This window comes from Oreochromis niloticus, linkage group LG10 (genome assembly GCF_001858045.2).
Source record: "Oreochromis niloticus isolate F11D_XX linkage group LG10, O_niloticus_UMD_NMBU, whole genome shotgun sequence".
NCBI classification, from domain to species: domain Eukaryota; kingdom Metazoa; phylum Chordata; class Actinopteri; order Cichliformes; family Cichlidae; genus Oreochromis; species Oreochromis niloticus.
In genome coordinates, this window is record NC_031975.2 from 12,023,490 (window position 1) to 12,040,640 (window position 17,151).

General features: G+C 40.6%; 1 protein-coding gene across 3 annotated transcripts in view; it reads right to left on the reverse strand.

The window, feature by feature from the left end:
* Nucleotides 1–367: 367 nt before the first annotated feature.
* Nucleotides 368–17,151, reverse strand: part of ltbp3 (latent transforming growth factor beta binding protein 3) — a 39,828-nt gene continuing 23,044 nt past the window's right edge. Inside the window, exons 12-29 of one of the 3 annotated variants that reach the window (XM_005472080.4) lie at nt 16,297–16,425; nt 14,175–14,306; nt 13,965–14,093; nt 13,688–13,807; nt 12,305–12,427; nt 12,037–12,159; nt 11,736–11,855; nt 11,340–11,468; nt 10,924–11,094; nt 10,729–10,809; nt 10,348–10,476; nt 10,096–10,233; nt 9,867–10,007; nt 4,928–5,056; nt 2,045–2,203; nt 1,873–1,962; nt 1,616–1,744; nt 368–1,410 (exon numbers count right to left, since the gene is read on the reverse strand). In XM_005472080.4, the coding sequence (XP_005472137.1) occupies nt 1,259–1,410; nt 1,616–1,744; nt 1,873–1,962; nt 2,045–2,203; nt 4,928–5,056; nt 9,867–10,007; nt 10,096–10,233; nt 10,348–10,476; nt 10,729–10,809; nt 10,924–11,094; nt 11,340–11,468; nt 11,736–11,855; nt 12,037–12,159; nt 12,305–12,427; nt 13,688–13,807; nt 13,965–14,093; nt 14,175–14,306; nt 16,297–16,425 (2,324 nt within the window). In that variant the 3' untranslated portion in view covers nt 368–1,258. The remainder of the gene's footprint in view (nt 1,411–1,615; nt 1,745–1,872; nt 1,963–2,044; nt 2,204–4,927; nt 5,057–9,866; nt 10,008–10,095; nt 10,234–10,347; nt 10,477–10,728; nt 10,810–10,923; nt 11,095–11,339; nt 11,469–11,735; nt 11,856–12,036; nt 12,160–12,304; nt 12,428–13,687; nt 13,808–13,964; nt 14,094–14,174; nt 14,307–16,296; nt 16,426–17,151) is intronic. The other 2 variants (XM_019364054.2, XM_005472081.4) reach the window with 2 other exon arrangements.

Consider the following 17,151-nt stretch of genomic DNA (forward strand, 5'->3'; position numbering starts at 1 on the left):
CACTAATTAATGTGCATTTATGAGCACAACATTCTATTTTCCTTTTTAAATAAACTCTAAAATGATCTGACTGTACCCTCCACTGTGTGTGGAGGAGAAAAAAAAGCACATGAACATAAATCTAATGGAAGATCTTGGGAGACTCTGCCATGCACTGGGTTTATTTGCTTTCTAGGCGTGCTTGAAAGGCAACACTGAATCATCCACAGTCCGGTCCAGCATATTTCTGAACATGACTGTGGGAGAACTTTGTGCCTCCCTGTCTGAATGTGTCTGTCTGAACTTAAAGCATTGCTATTTTCCGCATATCTTGATATGTGTGGAAAAAAAACACATTTTCCTCAAACAGAAGAAAAACAAATGCATGAAAGGTTGTCATTTTTTTAATCAAATTCTTCTTATCATAACAGCATCTTTGGCTTCCTAAATACTTTGATGCAGTGTTTAATGGCAATAGGTGTTAAACTTGCTTGATTTCTTTTTCAGAATAAGCTATATTTCGCAAATATTTCCATTATATTTATTGCTAAGTGCATGAAATGTTTTTTTTATCAAGCTTAAGTCCACTTAGGTGCACATGTCAAATTATACAAAAACCTCAGGTTTCTCATATTTTACATAAACAAATAAGAAGGGGAGGACAGGGACCAATCCATGAAACAAACTGTACAAAAAAACAACGTCAACAATGTGTGGCAAGGAAATAAAATTCAGATGACTTTAACATGAAAGAATGTGGATGCAACTGGGAATGTAAATGGGAATACCACAAGGCATTCCTACAATATACAACTACTGAATAGGTTAAAGACAATTATAATACCATAGAAATGTTTGAAACTCATTTCCTCATTGTTTGAATCAAAGATTCAAAAGAAGATAAAAGCAACTGGGAGGTCAATGACAAAAATCACAAAATGCACAATTTAAACTACAAAAACAGTTCAAAATAAAAAAATAATTACAAAATACTTTTAGCGCACAAATAAACAAACATATTCCTTATCTGTGTTGCAGATTTTTTAAAATGTGGACTGGCCAATGAAAAAGGGGCTGACAATGATATGTTTTGTACATTTTATATGAGCCATTGTTATGACGTGGCTCCCGATGACAACATGTTTGTATGTTTACTGCGTTCACACAGTCCCATGTATGTACCATGAGAGAGGCGTGTAAGAGCAGCACGTGCTGGTTTGTTTGTGCACGCCGCGTAGATGGGGAGAGACGTAGCGGCACGCAGGGCAACGCACAGAGGTTACCGAGTTCTGCGACGGACGCACACGTTTGGCCTACGCGTGGGCACAAAGCCGTGCTTGCACAAGCACTTGTACGAGCCAGAAGTGTTCACACAGCGAGCGTTCTTGCATGGATTAACGCGGACTTCTGGTTCTGCACACTCGTCAATGTCTGGAACAAAGAAAAACAAGTATTCATTAGTGACAATGAGCCATAAAACAGAAATCCAAACATTAGTTGACACAACAAAGTTCCTATCTGCACATATTAGTTGACATGTGTCTCTTCTGGCTGCTGTATGTACACTATTAAAATAATCTAGGAGTCTAAAAGAATATGTGTATTTGCATTTTTGTAGTGTATATGTAGGACAGACCTATACAGCGAGCACGCGAGTAGTCTAGCCTAAAGCCTGGGTTACATTCACACATAGTGCCCAGGTAGGAACGGACACAGCGGCCATGTCCGCAGCTGCATTCGTCCGAATCTTCTTCTGAACTGTCACCTTTTCACAAAACGAACCAGGGGAAAAGAGAAAATGTGGGCAGAAAGAGGTAAATAAATAAGCCTTGTCTGAGGGCAGGAATGTTTCAGCTATCACTGATTATTAACAAAACTGTCATTTAGTGTTACCTGGGTTGTAGTTGGGGAAAGCTGCCTGCAAATCCTGCTCCCCGTCTGACTCCGTCTCAAGATGCATCCCACACAGATGGCTGAACATTGCTGGGTAAAACAGATAAAATTCTTGTTAATTCAATAAATGGATAAAGTGCTAAAGAGGTCTGGCAAGTTTTCAGTAGCTCACCTGAGTTTCTGGGAGGGCAGCTGTTACACTCGGGCCCCCAGCCACGACCGAAGTGACAGCAGCACTCTGAATACGTCACCACCCGGTTCTGGGGCTCGCTGCAGATCCAGCCCTCCTCAATTCGCGTGAAGCACACATCCTTGTGAGCAGCAGTCCGATCTAGAGATGGAAAAAAGAATAAAAAACAAGTCATGAAATTTTAACTGATCTCAGTGTTCAAGTGTATTTAAGAGAAGGTAAAGAATACTAATCTTAATATACAATATTTGAAAAAAGTCAGATTGGTTCACATAGAAAATTACACCTAAAAACAGTAAATGTACATTTTTATTTGTACTACAAAGTAAGCACACAAATACTTTACTATTTTTTTTTTAGCTTGTAATGACTGGGAGTAACAACCATCAGGCGCCCATTCAAACATGTATATCCATCTACACCATATGGACAAAAGTATCGGGCCACCCACACACTAAACCTACAGGAGCTGCTCAGCCATGAAAACCCGGGCCATGAAGCTCCCAGCACACTTTTTGTGCTGCTGTTAAGGTGGAGGAGGTTAGGAACTCTGCAGTTATTCAGTCAGCAGGGTGTTGGTGAGATTTACACACTATGTGCCTCGGCACTCGGCCACACCGCTTTGACTTTACATGGTCTGCCACTTTGTGGCTGAGTTGCTTTGGTTCCTAAACTCTTTCACTTCGTAATAAAACCACTACTGTTGATTGTGGGATCACGTAAAAGGGACTTTTTGTGTCATCACAGTGGCATCCTTGTAGTGCCATGCTTAAATTCAGGGAGATATTTAGGGCAACCCATTGTTTTGTTTGTAAAGGCAGACTGCATGTCTCTTAAGAGAAGTAAGAGGTGTGGCCAAATACAATTGCCCATATACAGTCAAATGAAAATAAGACTGCATGGAGTCCTGTGAAAAACTAAATACACCCCATGATTCAGACTTGTAAGACAACTTTTGGCCCACTCTTCTTTATGACATTGCTTTAATTAATTGAAATGTGTAAGCATTTGTTTATGCACAACTCTCTTAAGGTACCGCTACAGCATTTAAATCAGGTTGAGGTCTGGACTGGGCCACTGCAACTCCTTAATTCTTTTCTCGTTATAAAAAAAATTGCTTGTGTAGTTTTCGTCATTTTCCCCTACATGACCCAGATTCAGCCAAGATTTAGAGATTGCCTCACATTTGACTCTAAAATACTCTGGAATGATTTCACGGCCAACTCAATAAGTGAAGGTGCAGGTCCCGTGTCCGCAAAACAAGCCCAAATCATCACCCCTCCACCACCTTGCTTGACGCTTGATTGGAAGTGTTTGTGTGGATATGCTGTGTTTAATTTTAGTCAATCACGGTGCTGTGCATTCTGGTCACAGTTCCAGTCGTCTTATGCAAGTTTGCAAATCTAAACTAAATCTAAATCTTTTTATAGAGAACAAGAAATACTTGTTTATTCTTTCTCTAATTGTGCTTGTCATTGACTTTAACATTACCATGGTAACTGAGCATGTTGACTGAGTTGAAGCTCTTGACTTTTTGTATTTTCTCTGGGCTGTCTGACATTGGGATGAATTTGCTGAGATGTCCACTCCTGGGAAGATTGTGGCATTATGTTAACAAAGACCTGAATCCTCCTGGCAAGCAAACATCCAAAACCTCTGCTTTAATAGAGGTGCTCACACTTGCCGATGATCAGTTAATCAAGTGGATTTATTTAGAAGCACCTGGCTGCTCCTTACCCTCTTAATACATGTGGAAGGGTGTACTTAGTTTTTCATTGGACTGCAAAGAGTCTTTTTTCCTATGACTGTAGTGTACGTCTCAAACTACATTTGGAGGATGGAGACCTGATCACACTATATACTTTAAACAGATTCAGTTATTCTGTTCAATTATTTATAACGTCATGTATCTGTGGATATGTGATAAGCACTGAGTTACCAAAACCATAAAAACACCAACAATTGTTGCTTTTACTAAGTTATTCATATGTGCAGGATACTGACAGGCTGACAAATAACAATTCCTGCAGTGTCTCTGGTTTTAGTGACAAATGAAATGATGGATGTACAAGTGTAAGACGCTAATACGATGAGATGACAATGTAAACTCAAAGACTGAAAATATATTATAGTTCTGCAGAATTACTGAGAGTGGGTTGTCAGCCTTTCATGCACTGTGTTTAATTGGAAACAACACTCTTGTTGTTTGCTAGACAAAAAAAAGACAAACGGCTGAAGTTTAGTTTCATTAGGCAAAAAACGAATAGTTACAGATCATTTGCTTTTGGAACCGTTTGTTCTCAGCCTCTGCATTCTTGGAAATAAAGTATTATAATGTTTACTTATAATGTTTGTCACACTTAAAAAGTGCAGCGGTGTTAATTGCAAATATTAAATGACTCCATTGGCAATGAAAACTAATGCTGTGAATCGTGTATCGTACAGGCCTTTCTCCAGCAAATGAGAAGCTTTCAGATGCTGACTAATTCTGTAACCTAATAAATACAATTTTCATCAACCACTTAAAAAACCCCAAAACAAAACAGATGAACATGTTTCTTTTTTTTTTTTCTTCATTTAAAAATGCAGGAGGAGTTGCGCAAATTCTATGGTTACTGTCACATACTCTGGCATTGTTTGTGTGCCTAAATAGGTATATGCATCATATTTTTCATAACTACACAAAGAACAGGAAACTTTTTCTCTATAAATTGGGTAAAATGCCAGATAGAGCCAGTACAGGCCAGATGGGACACAAATTGGAGGAATTACAGTAGGGAATTACATAAGCGGCAGATGACGAGGTAAGCCAAAGCTCATTTTGAGTGGTCAGGTTCAGGTGAGCTGACGCTGCTTTGTACCCACCGTCATAGACGCACTGTTTCAGCGCTGCACTGAAGGTGAGGGGAGGGTCACAAAAGCAGTGAAAGGAGCCGGGCGTGTTCTCACACCTCCCGTTCTTACAGTACGAGGGGTCCTGGCACTCATTCACATCTGCAAAGGGCACCACAGACACTGGTTACAGTAGGAACATCTGCTTGGGGCCGGCTATTAATTCCAAAAGAAAAAAAAAAACACATTACGATATTCAGAATAATTCAGTCCGGCAACTAGTATTTTTTCCACTTATTTCTGAGAAGATGTGAAAAATACATTTCCTGCAGATTTTGCTTTTTGTTAAGGCTGAGGTGAGCTCTTTTTGTAAGGGTAAGGTTTATGTCTTAGCTACCCTCTATGTCATGTTTGCTACCTGTTTACATTTTTTTCATAAATACTAAACATGAGGTTTTTGTGATGAAATTTAGCCATGCACAGTACAACACCTAGAACTCCTCTGATGTATCAGAAAGTTTAAAATAGGAGGCTCGGTTCCAGCTACATTTCAGTCTGCCAATAAATTTAAAGCCACTTTAAAAGTAAGAATGTACTGTTATGCACAGTGGCTGAACTAGTTCTTTGATCACCTGCTGAATTTGTAAGTTTGCTCACTTAAGAAATGAACAGTGTCTAATTTTGATGGTAGTTTCATTTCAATAGAGAGAGACGGAATATCAACCAGAAAAAGCCAGAAAAGACACATTACATAAAAGTTATAAACGGATCATTGAGTGAAATAAGTATTTGTTCCTCAAGCAAAACATGACTTAGTTCTTGAAGGAGTAGCACTGTTGTCAAGTTTCTTGTAGTTGGTCACCAGGTCTGCACACATCTCAGAAGGGATTTTGGCCTGCTTCACTTTACAGAAACTTTCTGAATCCTTCAGGTTTCTTGGCTGTCACTTAACTTCAAAGCTTCAACTCCCAGCAATGAGTTTTGCAGATTGACATCTGGAGACTAGCTAGGCCACTCCATATGCTTCTTCTTTAGCCAATCCTTTGTTGTTTTGGTGGTATGCTTTGGGTCGCTGTTGTGCTGGAAGACCCATCCGTGACCCATCTTCAATCTTCTGGCTGACAGAAGGAGGTTCTTGTCCAAGATTTTAATTCATACGGCCTTTTAACATAGTAAAGTCGTAACAGCCCAAGGCATAATGTTTCCAACTCCGTGCTTGAGTGTGGGAATGCTTCTCTTTGGGTCATAATCAGCACTTCTTTTCTATCACTATCTGACCACAGCACTTGCTCCCAAGCCTTCTCTGAATCATTTAAGCTGTTCACTGGCAAACTTAAGACAGATCTGTTTATGTGGCTTCTTGAGCAGAGGGACCTTTTGGGCACTGCTAGATTTCAGTCCATTAAAGCACACTGTGTTACCAATGGTGTTCTTGGTAACTGTGGTCCCAACTGCCTTCAGATAATCAACCAGCTCCTCCCGTGTAGTTTTGGGCTGATTCACCACCTTTCTCCTCATCATCCTCACCGTATGGGGCAAGATCTTTTACGGAGCTCCAGACCGAGGCCGATTGATGGCCATTTTATATTTCTTCCATTTCTGAATAATAACACTAAGAGCTGGCAGCTTCTCACCAAGCTTCTTACTGATGGTCTTGTTGTCCATTCCAGCTTTGTGCAGGTCAAAAATGTCCCTGATGTCCTTTGACAGCTCTTTGTCTTACCCATGGTGGTGGAGAGGTTTGACTGGAAGAAACTGATTCTGTGGACACGTGTGTTTTATACACATAACGAGTTGAGATCAGGAGTATCTCTAATTGACTGACTGATTGCAATCTGTCTGTACCATAAAAATTAGAGACTGTTCATTTCTTTGTAAGTAAGCAAACTTATAATAAATATTTTCCCCATTGTAGGCCATTTACCTGGATTGGAGTTCTGTTTATTATTACTTTAAATCTCTGTTCTTTTCCTTGAAGCTTGAATTTAACAAAATATGGTGGGACTACTGTAGACTAGAACCTACATAATAGGGTTTTACTAAATACTTAGATGTCATGCTTAAAATCGAGACCTAATCACAGTGGATTTTCACAGTTTTCAGTTTCATACTCTTGATTTCTATTTTCAGTACAGAAGTACCAAGGATTTTGTGAAGAGCACACAGTTACAAACTATTTTACACAAGCCTTATGCTTTCCAAAATTAACATTTTATGACAAGAGCATATGTAGAAGTAAGTTTATTTTAAACTCATCAGTATCCATCCACCTGTTCCTGAGTAATTTATTTATGTCGTGGTTGTAGTGGTAACAGGCAGACCCAAACCATTTATACTTCGTACTCTCAAGAGTCCGGGTCATGTTATCTAAGAAGCTTTCTCTATTTTTGCAACTCTAGCATGTCAGCCACAAAAAACTGAGGTGGACATTCCAGGAGCTGCTAGAGCCTTGTTTCGATGACATGATGCAATGGATTGGTCTTGGTAGAGTTCTTTTAATTTTAGGGATTTTGACTGCTTGTATCCTGCTTGAGGTTTATGACCACTGGTGGGACTTAAATTGACAATTCATGTGCACTTAGCATTTTACTTTTGTTGCTAACATGAGAGCTGGTCAGCTTTATTGGAGCCGATGTCCCGAACCACAGGTCAGTGTCAAGATTCTTAATATGATCCTGTGTTACCTGAACTCCTCCAGTATGAGCTATTGCTTCCCATGTCACCTGTAAGGTGTAATCCTCCATTCTGTGGGACAGAACCGATCTCAAATTTGAGGCAACCATCTATGTCCCAACTGTACCTTATTCAGCAGCAAAGTGCCTCTGTGAACATCATCTGCACATCTGCAATGGTGCGTCACTGCTGCAACATGAGACACACTCCAAACCCACAGTTTGGTTGTGTGCATAAATATAGTATAACAAACAAAACAAGGATACACATGGTGTTGAGAGCCCACTTTAAAAGACTGACCACATTTACACAGGAATTCTGGCAGTATGTTCATCGTACTGCCCCCCTTCACTGCTGATTTTCAATACAACTGTTTTACTGCATTTGCTTCGCAATTGTAATTCTAACTGCAAGTCCTCAGCCTTTGGTCATAATGAGAAAAAAAGCTATTTTCCTGTATAACACAGATTTTTCCACCACATGATATTAGCAAGCTCACACTCCATGGGACAGCTAGGCCTATCTGGTAGCTGATGCAGCTCAGCACTGAGTGATGACCAGATGAAAGCCCAGTTATTTTTTCCATCCACAACATTAACTTCAAGATTTATGAAACAGCTACATGATAAGTCATTCTTTTCAAGTGTTGTGTAACACCAGGAACTCAAAACCTTCTTTTTTCCAGGATAAAAAACAAAGTGAGTACTTCAAAAATCTCATCAACATGCAGATTTCTCCTTAACAAATGTAATATTTGTTCAATGTTTGACACTGATGAGCCACAGATCCAAGCAGCAATCACACTGAACAACACAAAGACAACCGCTGACTGGCGTTATCTAGATTAGAGAACATGTAAGCATTATTAAAGCCAAAGCTAATACTTGTAGAGGAAAACGAGGCTATTTTTAACAACTCAGTCTGTAACAGCTAATGTAAGCTGTTACAGCACTGGACTGAGACAGTTGTCTACAGTCTAAATATAACATTTTTCCATCACAAGCACAACCTCACAGGTTGTTGTGAAATTCACCACTGATTTACGTGGACAGCACAAGCACAAGGTTTTAATCTTTATATGGTTTAGCTCTGTTGACTTGATAAAACATCACTCTCATTATATCACCATTGCTACATGTAAAAAAACAAAACAAAAAACAGTCAGACAACTTACAGTATTGTGCAAAAGTCTTGAGTCTCATACCATTATATATTTTTCTAGAAAAATGGGAAATGGTTGCAGCTAATTATTGAAGCGTGTGTTGACATAACGGTAGATTTCGCTGTAATTTCTTCTGTGATACCTCCCTCCTTACTTCCAGCAAACACAGTGATGATGATTTGAATCATAATTTTCAAATTTGGATTTATTATTCAATCAGACTGGCTTCTTGATAGAACTGAGACTGATTCTGATGAGGCTTCACTCAGATGAGCCATATGCATCACTGTGTCAAGTCTTTGCTGGATTTTTTTTCCTATTTATTAAGGACGTGAGGTTCAGATAACGTTCATCTGCTATAGATGAGACAGAAAAACTCGTCGAGTTTCTTCAGATATTTTAAGGACACACTGCACACCATGCCAAAATACGCCAAATCTTTGGCTAATAGCTCTTTAATGATCATCTGGCAAAAATACAGGTTCCTGGTAATAAAGTAAATAAAGATTTAAAGCAATTTAAAATTGGTTCTGTAGACACAACAGTGGTAGATCCCTTGAGTTGGGTGCCTTTTTATGCTTGATCAGTGTTAAATGGCTTAACAAATAAAAGAAACACTTCGCTGAAAGTGGACAGGTGCAAGGACTGGATTGAAAATAAGTGAAAAAGCAGCTGATTAGCCAAGAAAAATTTTGAAAAACCTCCTAAAAGTATGGAAAACTACTGCTCAAGATCACTACGAGAAGGTCTCCTAAAGAAAAGAGGGGTTAGTCAAGACTTTTGCACAGTATTGTATGTTTGAAATGACACATTTATTACAGCAGCAGCAGAATATATTAGTTTTGCACCTAAGCTCCAAGACCATCACTCCCTACAAATATAATATACAAAAATTGGGGAGTGAAGCATAAATATAACCCCCCAAAGGCTTTCAGAGTGTATATTGATATATGATGTGAGGAGAGAGTGGGATTTGATATGTGCATGATGCAGTGCAGCTGCAGTAACCAGCCTAAAATGGCTCACAGACGTTATTCATCTTAACCAGGCACAGAAATATTTTGTCTTACATAAAACACTTACGTAACATAGAACACTGATCACTGGTCTCTCCCACTGCAGGGAGTCTGCACTCACCAGCCTGCTCCTCAGGAGTCACACAACTGTTGCGGTCAGTGGCCAGGGTCCAGGGTGGAGAGCAGATGCAGTAATAGGAGCCCGGGGTGTCCACGCAGCGGCCATTTTTACAGTTTTCTGGGTTCTCACACTCATTCACATCTGCGCAAAAAACCCAGAACAAACAGTGTTCAGGATTATTCATATAGTATCCAGATAAATGCAGTTTAAGCTGGGCGAAGATACTAACCTGCTACTGTTACCATTACGCACTTTTTCCTGTTGGAGTCTGGGACCCAGGGTTGATTGCAGTTGCAGTAGAAGGACCCTTCAGTGTTGATGCACCGGCCATTAGTGCACATAGACTCATCGTGACATTCGTTCACATCTGGGGAAGAACAAGAAAAGAATCCATCAAACATCTTTTAGAAAGAACCTAAAAATCTCTGTTACGGATTTTCACAATGAACCTTTAATACATATTTTTATGTGAGGGATTTACCAATGCACTCAAGGAGGTTGCTATCATAGTAGAAGCCCTGTTGACAGTAGCACTCGTAGCCTGGAAGCGTGTTCTCACAGCGACCTTTCTTACAGATTTCTTCGGCAAACAAGGAACACTCGTCAATATCTGTGGGCAAAGAGAGAAAGATTGCTTCCTGAGCGGCAGATTCACAGCTGATTCTCTTACAGGGATCAACTGACAACTGTGACTAACAGCAAACATTAGAAACTGTCAGCTTCTTTGGACATGGATGAAACAAAGGCTCTGCAGCTGATTAAAGTGGTGCTCAGATTGTTTTAACATCACAGAATGGATTAAGCACTCTGTAATTCTGGTGTGCAGTATGTGATCTTGGCTCTGAGTTTACACAATACCTACCCTGGTAGGCTGGGAGGTTGTACTGGAGACTCTCTTCATAGTAGAGACCCTGCCCGTTTGGACAAAGGTCGTGGAACTCGGCTGGGTTAGAGAAGTAAAAGTTGAATTCACAGTACATGATGTAATGTCCACTATTTACTGAACACAAATATAAGTTTACTTGCTTTTTGTGTACATGGCAAGGTTCACATTTACCTGAATGGGAGACAGGACAGGGATAGATCTCACAGTGATCTCCCCATCCCACTCCGATGGAGCAGCAGCACTCCTGCTTGGTGACATTGGTGGCCAGGACGCTATCGCAGAAAACGGTGTCATCGAGGTTCAGGTAGCACTCTTTCTTCTCATCCATCACCACTCGAACAGCTGCAGCATGAGGAGGGTTTAGTGTGGATTTCCAGCGACTTCACTGGGCTACAAACAGCCTTGGGTTTAATTCAGTTCAATTTTATTTATATAGCACCAAATCACCACAAATCACCTCAAGATACTTTATAAGGTAAAGACCCTATAATGCAAAGCCCAGATCCCCTTTCTTTTTGACCTTCACAGCTCATACAGATACAGGATATGATGATTTATGTCTTCTGAGGAAATCAGAGCAGACTTACGCTCACAGTAGTGTCTATCGTCTGAGAGGATGTAACCGTGATTGCAGACACACTCGTACGAGCCCCGTTTGTTCTCACAAAAGCCGTGGGGCTGGCAGAGACTTCTGTCCAAGGCACATTCATCAATGTCTGAAAGAGAAATCAGACGGCCTGCTCTAAATATGGGAATCTATACAACACCTGAGTTGTGAGTAAGAAAAAAGTGTGCTGTTTGTGCATGACGACACGCACAACAGCTGACAGTTGTCAGCTTCATAAAATGATTCATGAAAATGACGACCTTTCAGAATTTTAATTAAAAGGCAAAAGGTGGTGTTCAATCCTATTTGCAACATTATCATTTACTACACACAATCCTGTTTTCTGGTTAAAACGTGACGTGACTGACTGACTGACCTTGGCATTCCCTGCCTCCGACCAGTTTGTACCCCCGCTGGCACTCACAGTGGTATGAACCCATGTTGTTGATACAGCGGCCCCCATGACAGCTTGATGGATTTTTACACTCGTTGATATCTGACGGGAAGGAAACAAAAACAGCGCCAGAATGTGAAGCATGTGATGGGAAGCTGGAGCTCTGCTCTTTCCTCGAACTGGTCAAGGCTTCACTGAACTTTTTTTATGTGCTCTTAATAAAAGCAGGTGGTTAACACATTGCATATCACTGTCAGCACTATCTGAGTGTATGGTTTCATGCCTTCACAGTGGCTGCCCTCTTGTGTGCGCTGGTATCCTGGGTAGCAATGGCATTTGAAGGAGCCGTCGGTATTGATGCAGCGGCCGTTAGCGCACAGCCGAACATCCGCACACTCATCGATGTCTGCGTGGGAGAAATCATTTCAGTGAACCCAGCTGGTGCAAACACACCTTCTTTCATTGACAACTCCTCATTAAAATGCGCTTGTGGGGATGAGGTTGCTCAGTTTTAAGACAGGCTTGTTCCAGGTGACAAAAGCATTACTTACCAGTGCAAGCTTTGCTGTCTACAGATGGGAGGAAGCCCTCGTTGCACAGGCAGCGGTAGGTACCAGCCAGGTTCTCACAGTGACCGTTAGGGCAGATGCCAGGCTTCTGACACTCATTAATATCTGGTGAAATGTGAGAGAGATCCAAACAACTTAGTGTGATGCAGCAGCCACAGATCGCTGTTTCTTCTTTGGATTCTTGCAGAGTTTACCTGCGTATTATCTTGAATGTTTGGGTTTGACAAGACTTGATAACCTTTTTTATCACTCTACTACAAATTCCTGCTACTGGAAGTATTTGCCATTTATTTTTTTGGATTTGACATGTGATTTATGTTCAAGTTCTATATTTAGTCCTTTGAGTATGATATAATTTCCTAGTGCTTCAGAGCTTTGTTTCCTATGCTGCTAGTTACTTTTCCTGTCCATTCTCTCCTAGCCTCATCTCTGTGTTTTGGCTTTTAGCTCTCCTGTGGGAGGTCAGCCCTGTTTCCATGTCAGGTTTGGATGTTTGAGTCTGTGTCTCAGTGTTATTTATTTCCTGTTTTATTTTGACAGTCTCTTGTGCTTTGTGTTTAGTTCTACTTCCCTAATCTCGTCCTCAGTGATTAGTCCCACCTGTTTCCTCACCCCTCATAATCTTGTGTGTATTTATTCTTTGTTGTGTACAGCCCAGCAGCTGTTTTTGGTTTTGTTTTCCTGTGGACGTCCAGCAATAGAGCTGTGCTTTTGAGCTCATTCCTGGTTTCCAGAGCCCTGCATTTGGGTCCTAATCCTGTCTGCCTCACTGCCGAATCCTGACACATTGTCTCCGTGTTAGGTGTCTCCCTGTTGTGTGACTTCTTGTCTTATTTTGTGAGTCTCACGTGCCTTGTTCTTAGTTCTACTTCCTGTGTCTTTGATTAGTTTCCCAGGTGCTGTCACTAATTGCCTTCTGTGTGTTGCTGTGTATTTACTGCCTCAATCCACTTTTGCTCCCAGTCATGTCATACTGTTTCCATTCAATCATTTTGTTCTGGAGCATAACTCAGCTGTCATAAGACAGGTCACCAGAGAGAAAGAGACATTCACGCTTACATTCACAGTTACAGCCAATTTCGAGTTATCATTTAATCTAAGTGCATGTGCTTGGACTGTAGGAGCACCGACACAGACATAGGGAGGAAAATAAAGCCAAATAAATGTCTGCTTTTTGGTTTTAAACTCTGCTCTTGCATCCTGCATTTAGGTCCTTACTGTGCACACTCCAAACCTTGACCTTGATTTATTCCATAAATTAAAAGGCAAGACATGAATGTCACGCTTTCTGTGTCTTAATCTCAGCAGGTTTTGGCTTTCTTAAAGTTTTAGCATGATGATGACAGATGGCAGAGCTGCACTTACCATAGCAGATGCCAGCACGGGCTTCATGACCAGGCAAGCAGGGGACACACTCGTAGGAGCCTGGCGTGTTCTCACATTGTTCATTGGGGCAAGTGTCGGGATTCAAACACTCATTTATGTCTGAAACAGATGTGGAGAAGATTACACACCGTCTAGCTGTGTACATATTAACAAGCAGAGCACGGATGCATGCATATTGTAGCAACACACATAGTAGGTGCTGTGTCAGTGGGAGGCCTGTGCTCTAATATGCACAGTTTCAAAATAAGTTGTGTACCTTCACAGGCTGGACTACGGTGTGACTTGCTCCTAAAACCGCTGTGACATTCACATTTATAAGAGCCTGGGAGGTTAACACAACGGCCCCCGATACCACAGATGTCCTGGTTAAAGCATTCATCCACATCTGCCACACAGAAAGGTCAGAGTCAGTGCAGGGATATAGAAAAAAATCATTTTAACATTGGAAAGGCTCATCTTAACTTACCTACACACTTAAGTCTACCATGCTGCACCATGTGTTTGTAGCCTGGGCGACAGAAGCATTTGTATGCTCCCTCTGTGTTGACGCAATAGCCTCTGCCATGGCCGCACGGCTCTGACTCACATTCGTTATCATCTAGACAACAGGAGTGAGAGAATGAGTCAAGTGAAAGCAGTATTTAATACAGACAGACAGCAAAAGCTCATAGAGCTTAAGGGACAGATCGCTGGAGGTATTTTTCATGACGAATGAATGTCAGTCCTTTGGCGAGATCAAGTGGCTTTTACTCAGTTAAAAAAATCAAGAGATTAAAAGCATAGTGGCTAAAAATATGACTTTCATCATAACAATTATAAACATACCCGTTTCCTTAAGAAAGCATAAATTATTTCTATTTGCACACAATAATAGAATTATTTCAAAAAAGAAGAAATGACCAGGGTCCATAATATAGCCGAACCTTTTATTGCAATGATAAGTTTTAACTTTTTAATAAAGAAAGCTTGGAAAATCAAGTTCAAATTGATTTTAACATTAACATTGTGCCAAAAACCAAAGAAATCAGTTTAGACTGAAAGAAAAAGAATTGTTGATGCTCATAAAGCAGGAGATGTATATGTAAAGTTATCAAATGTCAAGAACTGGGTTGAGAAGCATCATCTATAAATTCAAAGAGAGACACAGAGTACCGAACAAGCGTGACAGAGGTAGGAAGTGAAAGATTTCAAAGACTCTAAAGTAAACTAGTGAGAGTTTCAAAGACCCAACTTCAAAGACACGTGAATGACTCAGCCAAATCTGAAACCAGGAACGGACTATGAGGCATCAGAGCAAGAAAAACTCCACTTCTGCAGAGGAGACGCCTTCAAGCCAGACTGAAGTATGCTAAGGACAACCTGGAGAAAGATTATCCATACTGGAAACACCGTCCGTACTGTGTAACATAGTGGTGGGAGTATTATGATGTGGGGATGCTTTAGTGTGTCTGGAACTGGGAATCTTGTTGAGGTGGAAAGAATCACGAAATAAGAAATTCTTAAAGACAACCTCGAGCTTGGTGTTTGCTTTGGTGGTCCAACAAAACAACAACATATGTGACCCCTTAACTACCTCCTCCCTCCAGAAGACCAAAGTGAACATTGCCTACTGGCCTGTCAAAGCCCTGACTTGAATCCCATTGAGAATCTGTGGGGTGAACTAAAGGAGACCATTAAATCTGGAGGATCAAATCTAAAGCTTTGCTAAAGAAGAATGGGCTGAGAGCGCCAAGGAGACGCACGTGAGACTTGCTGAAAAGTACAGAAAATGACTGCATCCAGCAAAAAGATACATGACAGACTATTAGCATCATGGGAGCTAATAGTTACAGCTGTAAAAGTAGCTGTTCAGTGTGAATAGGCCTGCACAATGAAATTTGAGTTCAAATACAATTCAATACAGCTGCTATTTGTGCTATAACAGAAAACAGATAACGTGTAAAATATTCCTGTTACGTGTCTATTTTCACACCTGAAACAGCTCAAGGCACTGCACCTCAGGAAAACACATGCAATCAGTGAAATACGCCTCAAGTAGCAGAAATGTTTCCAGGGCACAAATAAGTTCTTACTGTGGTTTGGGATGTGTCATTTTGCCATTCAGTGTTTTATGACTTTGAACACATTTGAAAATGAAGTTGGTTCCATTTAAGCTGAAATTCTAACACTGCTGATGACTTTAATAATGTCAAAAGTCACAAAACATGAATGACAAGCAGACTTTAACACATCTCTGTGTCACCTGGAAACCTTTGTCATCTGGTTTGGAGAGTATTTCTGTATTTAGTCGTATGTTGTCAGACTGATGAAGATGCTCAGTGTATTTTGTGTTTAATCTATTTGCAGGTATTTTGTAAGTTGCAATGTGTTGAGCTCTTGCAGCCACTGTAATGTTTCTCAAAAAGAGATTTTGGTTGTTGTTGTTGTTTTTTTTACATAATATTTAACATAATAGTTTTTATTCTCTAAAAGCTGTGCCTTTCCATTCCTATAAGAGAAATATTGCTTGAAAAAAAACAAAATTCACACACTCATATGTGAGAAACTAATCTCTGCTGGCACCTCCTGTCTCTACCATTGTCTCTTACCCTCACAGATGTTCCTCTGCGGGTTGAAATGGTAGCCAGGATGGCAGTGACAGATGTGCCCGGTCAGGCTGTTCTCACATTCTCCATGACCACAAATGTTTCTGCTCAGCCTGCATTCATCTGTCGGTGCTTCAAGGAGGAAACAAAGAGCGACGTCATATATATATATACATGCATATATATGGATACATAGATGCAGAGAGCTGAAAATGTCCATGCCAGGCCTAAATTTTTCTGTCATTGGCTTTGTTTGCATTCTAGCAGACACTGAAATGCGTCAGACTTTTTCCAAATTAAAGCCAGTGACAAAGCTGAATAGAAAAAGACTGACTGAAGCTGCCATGAAAGAGAAATTACACTCAAGGAAGACTCTAAAAAAAGTCAAACATCTGCATAGAAGACAGACCAGATGAAAGCAGCAGAAGCACAAAAGCTGAGCCCTGTGAGTGCTTTGGATTCCTGCTATCATTCTGCACATTTTTTATCATTTTCATTTTATGGAAATGGAGTGTGTATCAGCTAACCTGCTCTTAAATACCAGCAAACTTCACCTCCATAGAACCGAGAGACTGTAAACATGGCCTTGAGGCTGGTTCATGCTTCATGGTTGAATGCATGTGACATGCACGGTGCCCCAAAGCATCAGGTAATCACTAAAGCAAAGCATGCGTCAGATCAGATTTGGCTTACTTGACTTACCCCCCCCCCTTTTTGTTTACATATGACACTGTGCTAAAACAATGCACAATAAAAAAAAATGATTTAAAAAAATGGAGTGCATCACATGACAAATGCTGTTCACCACACGGAGAAAGTCAACATGTCATTTGTGAGAAACAAGCGCTCATCAGGGGA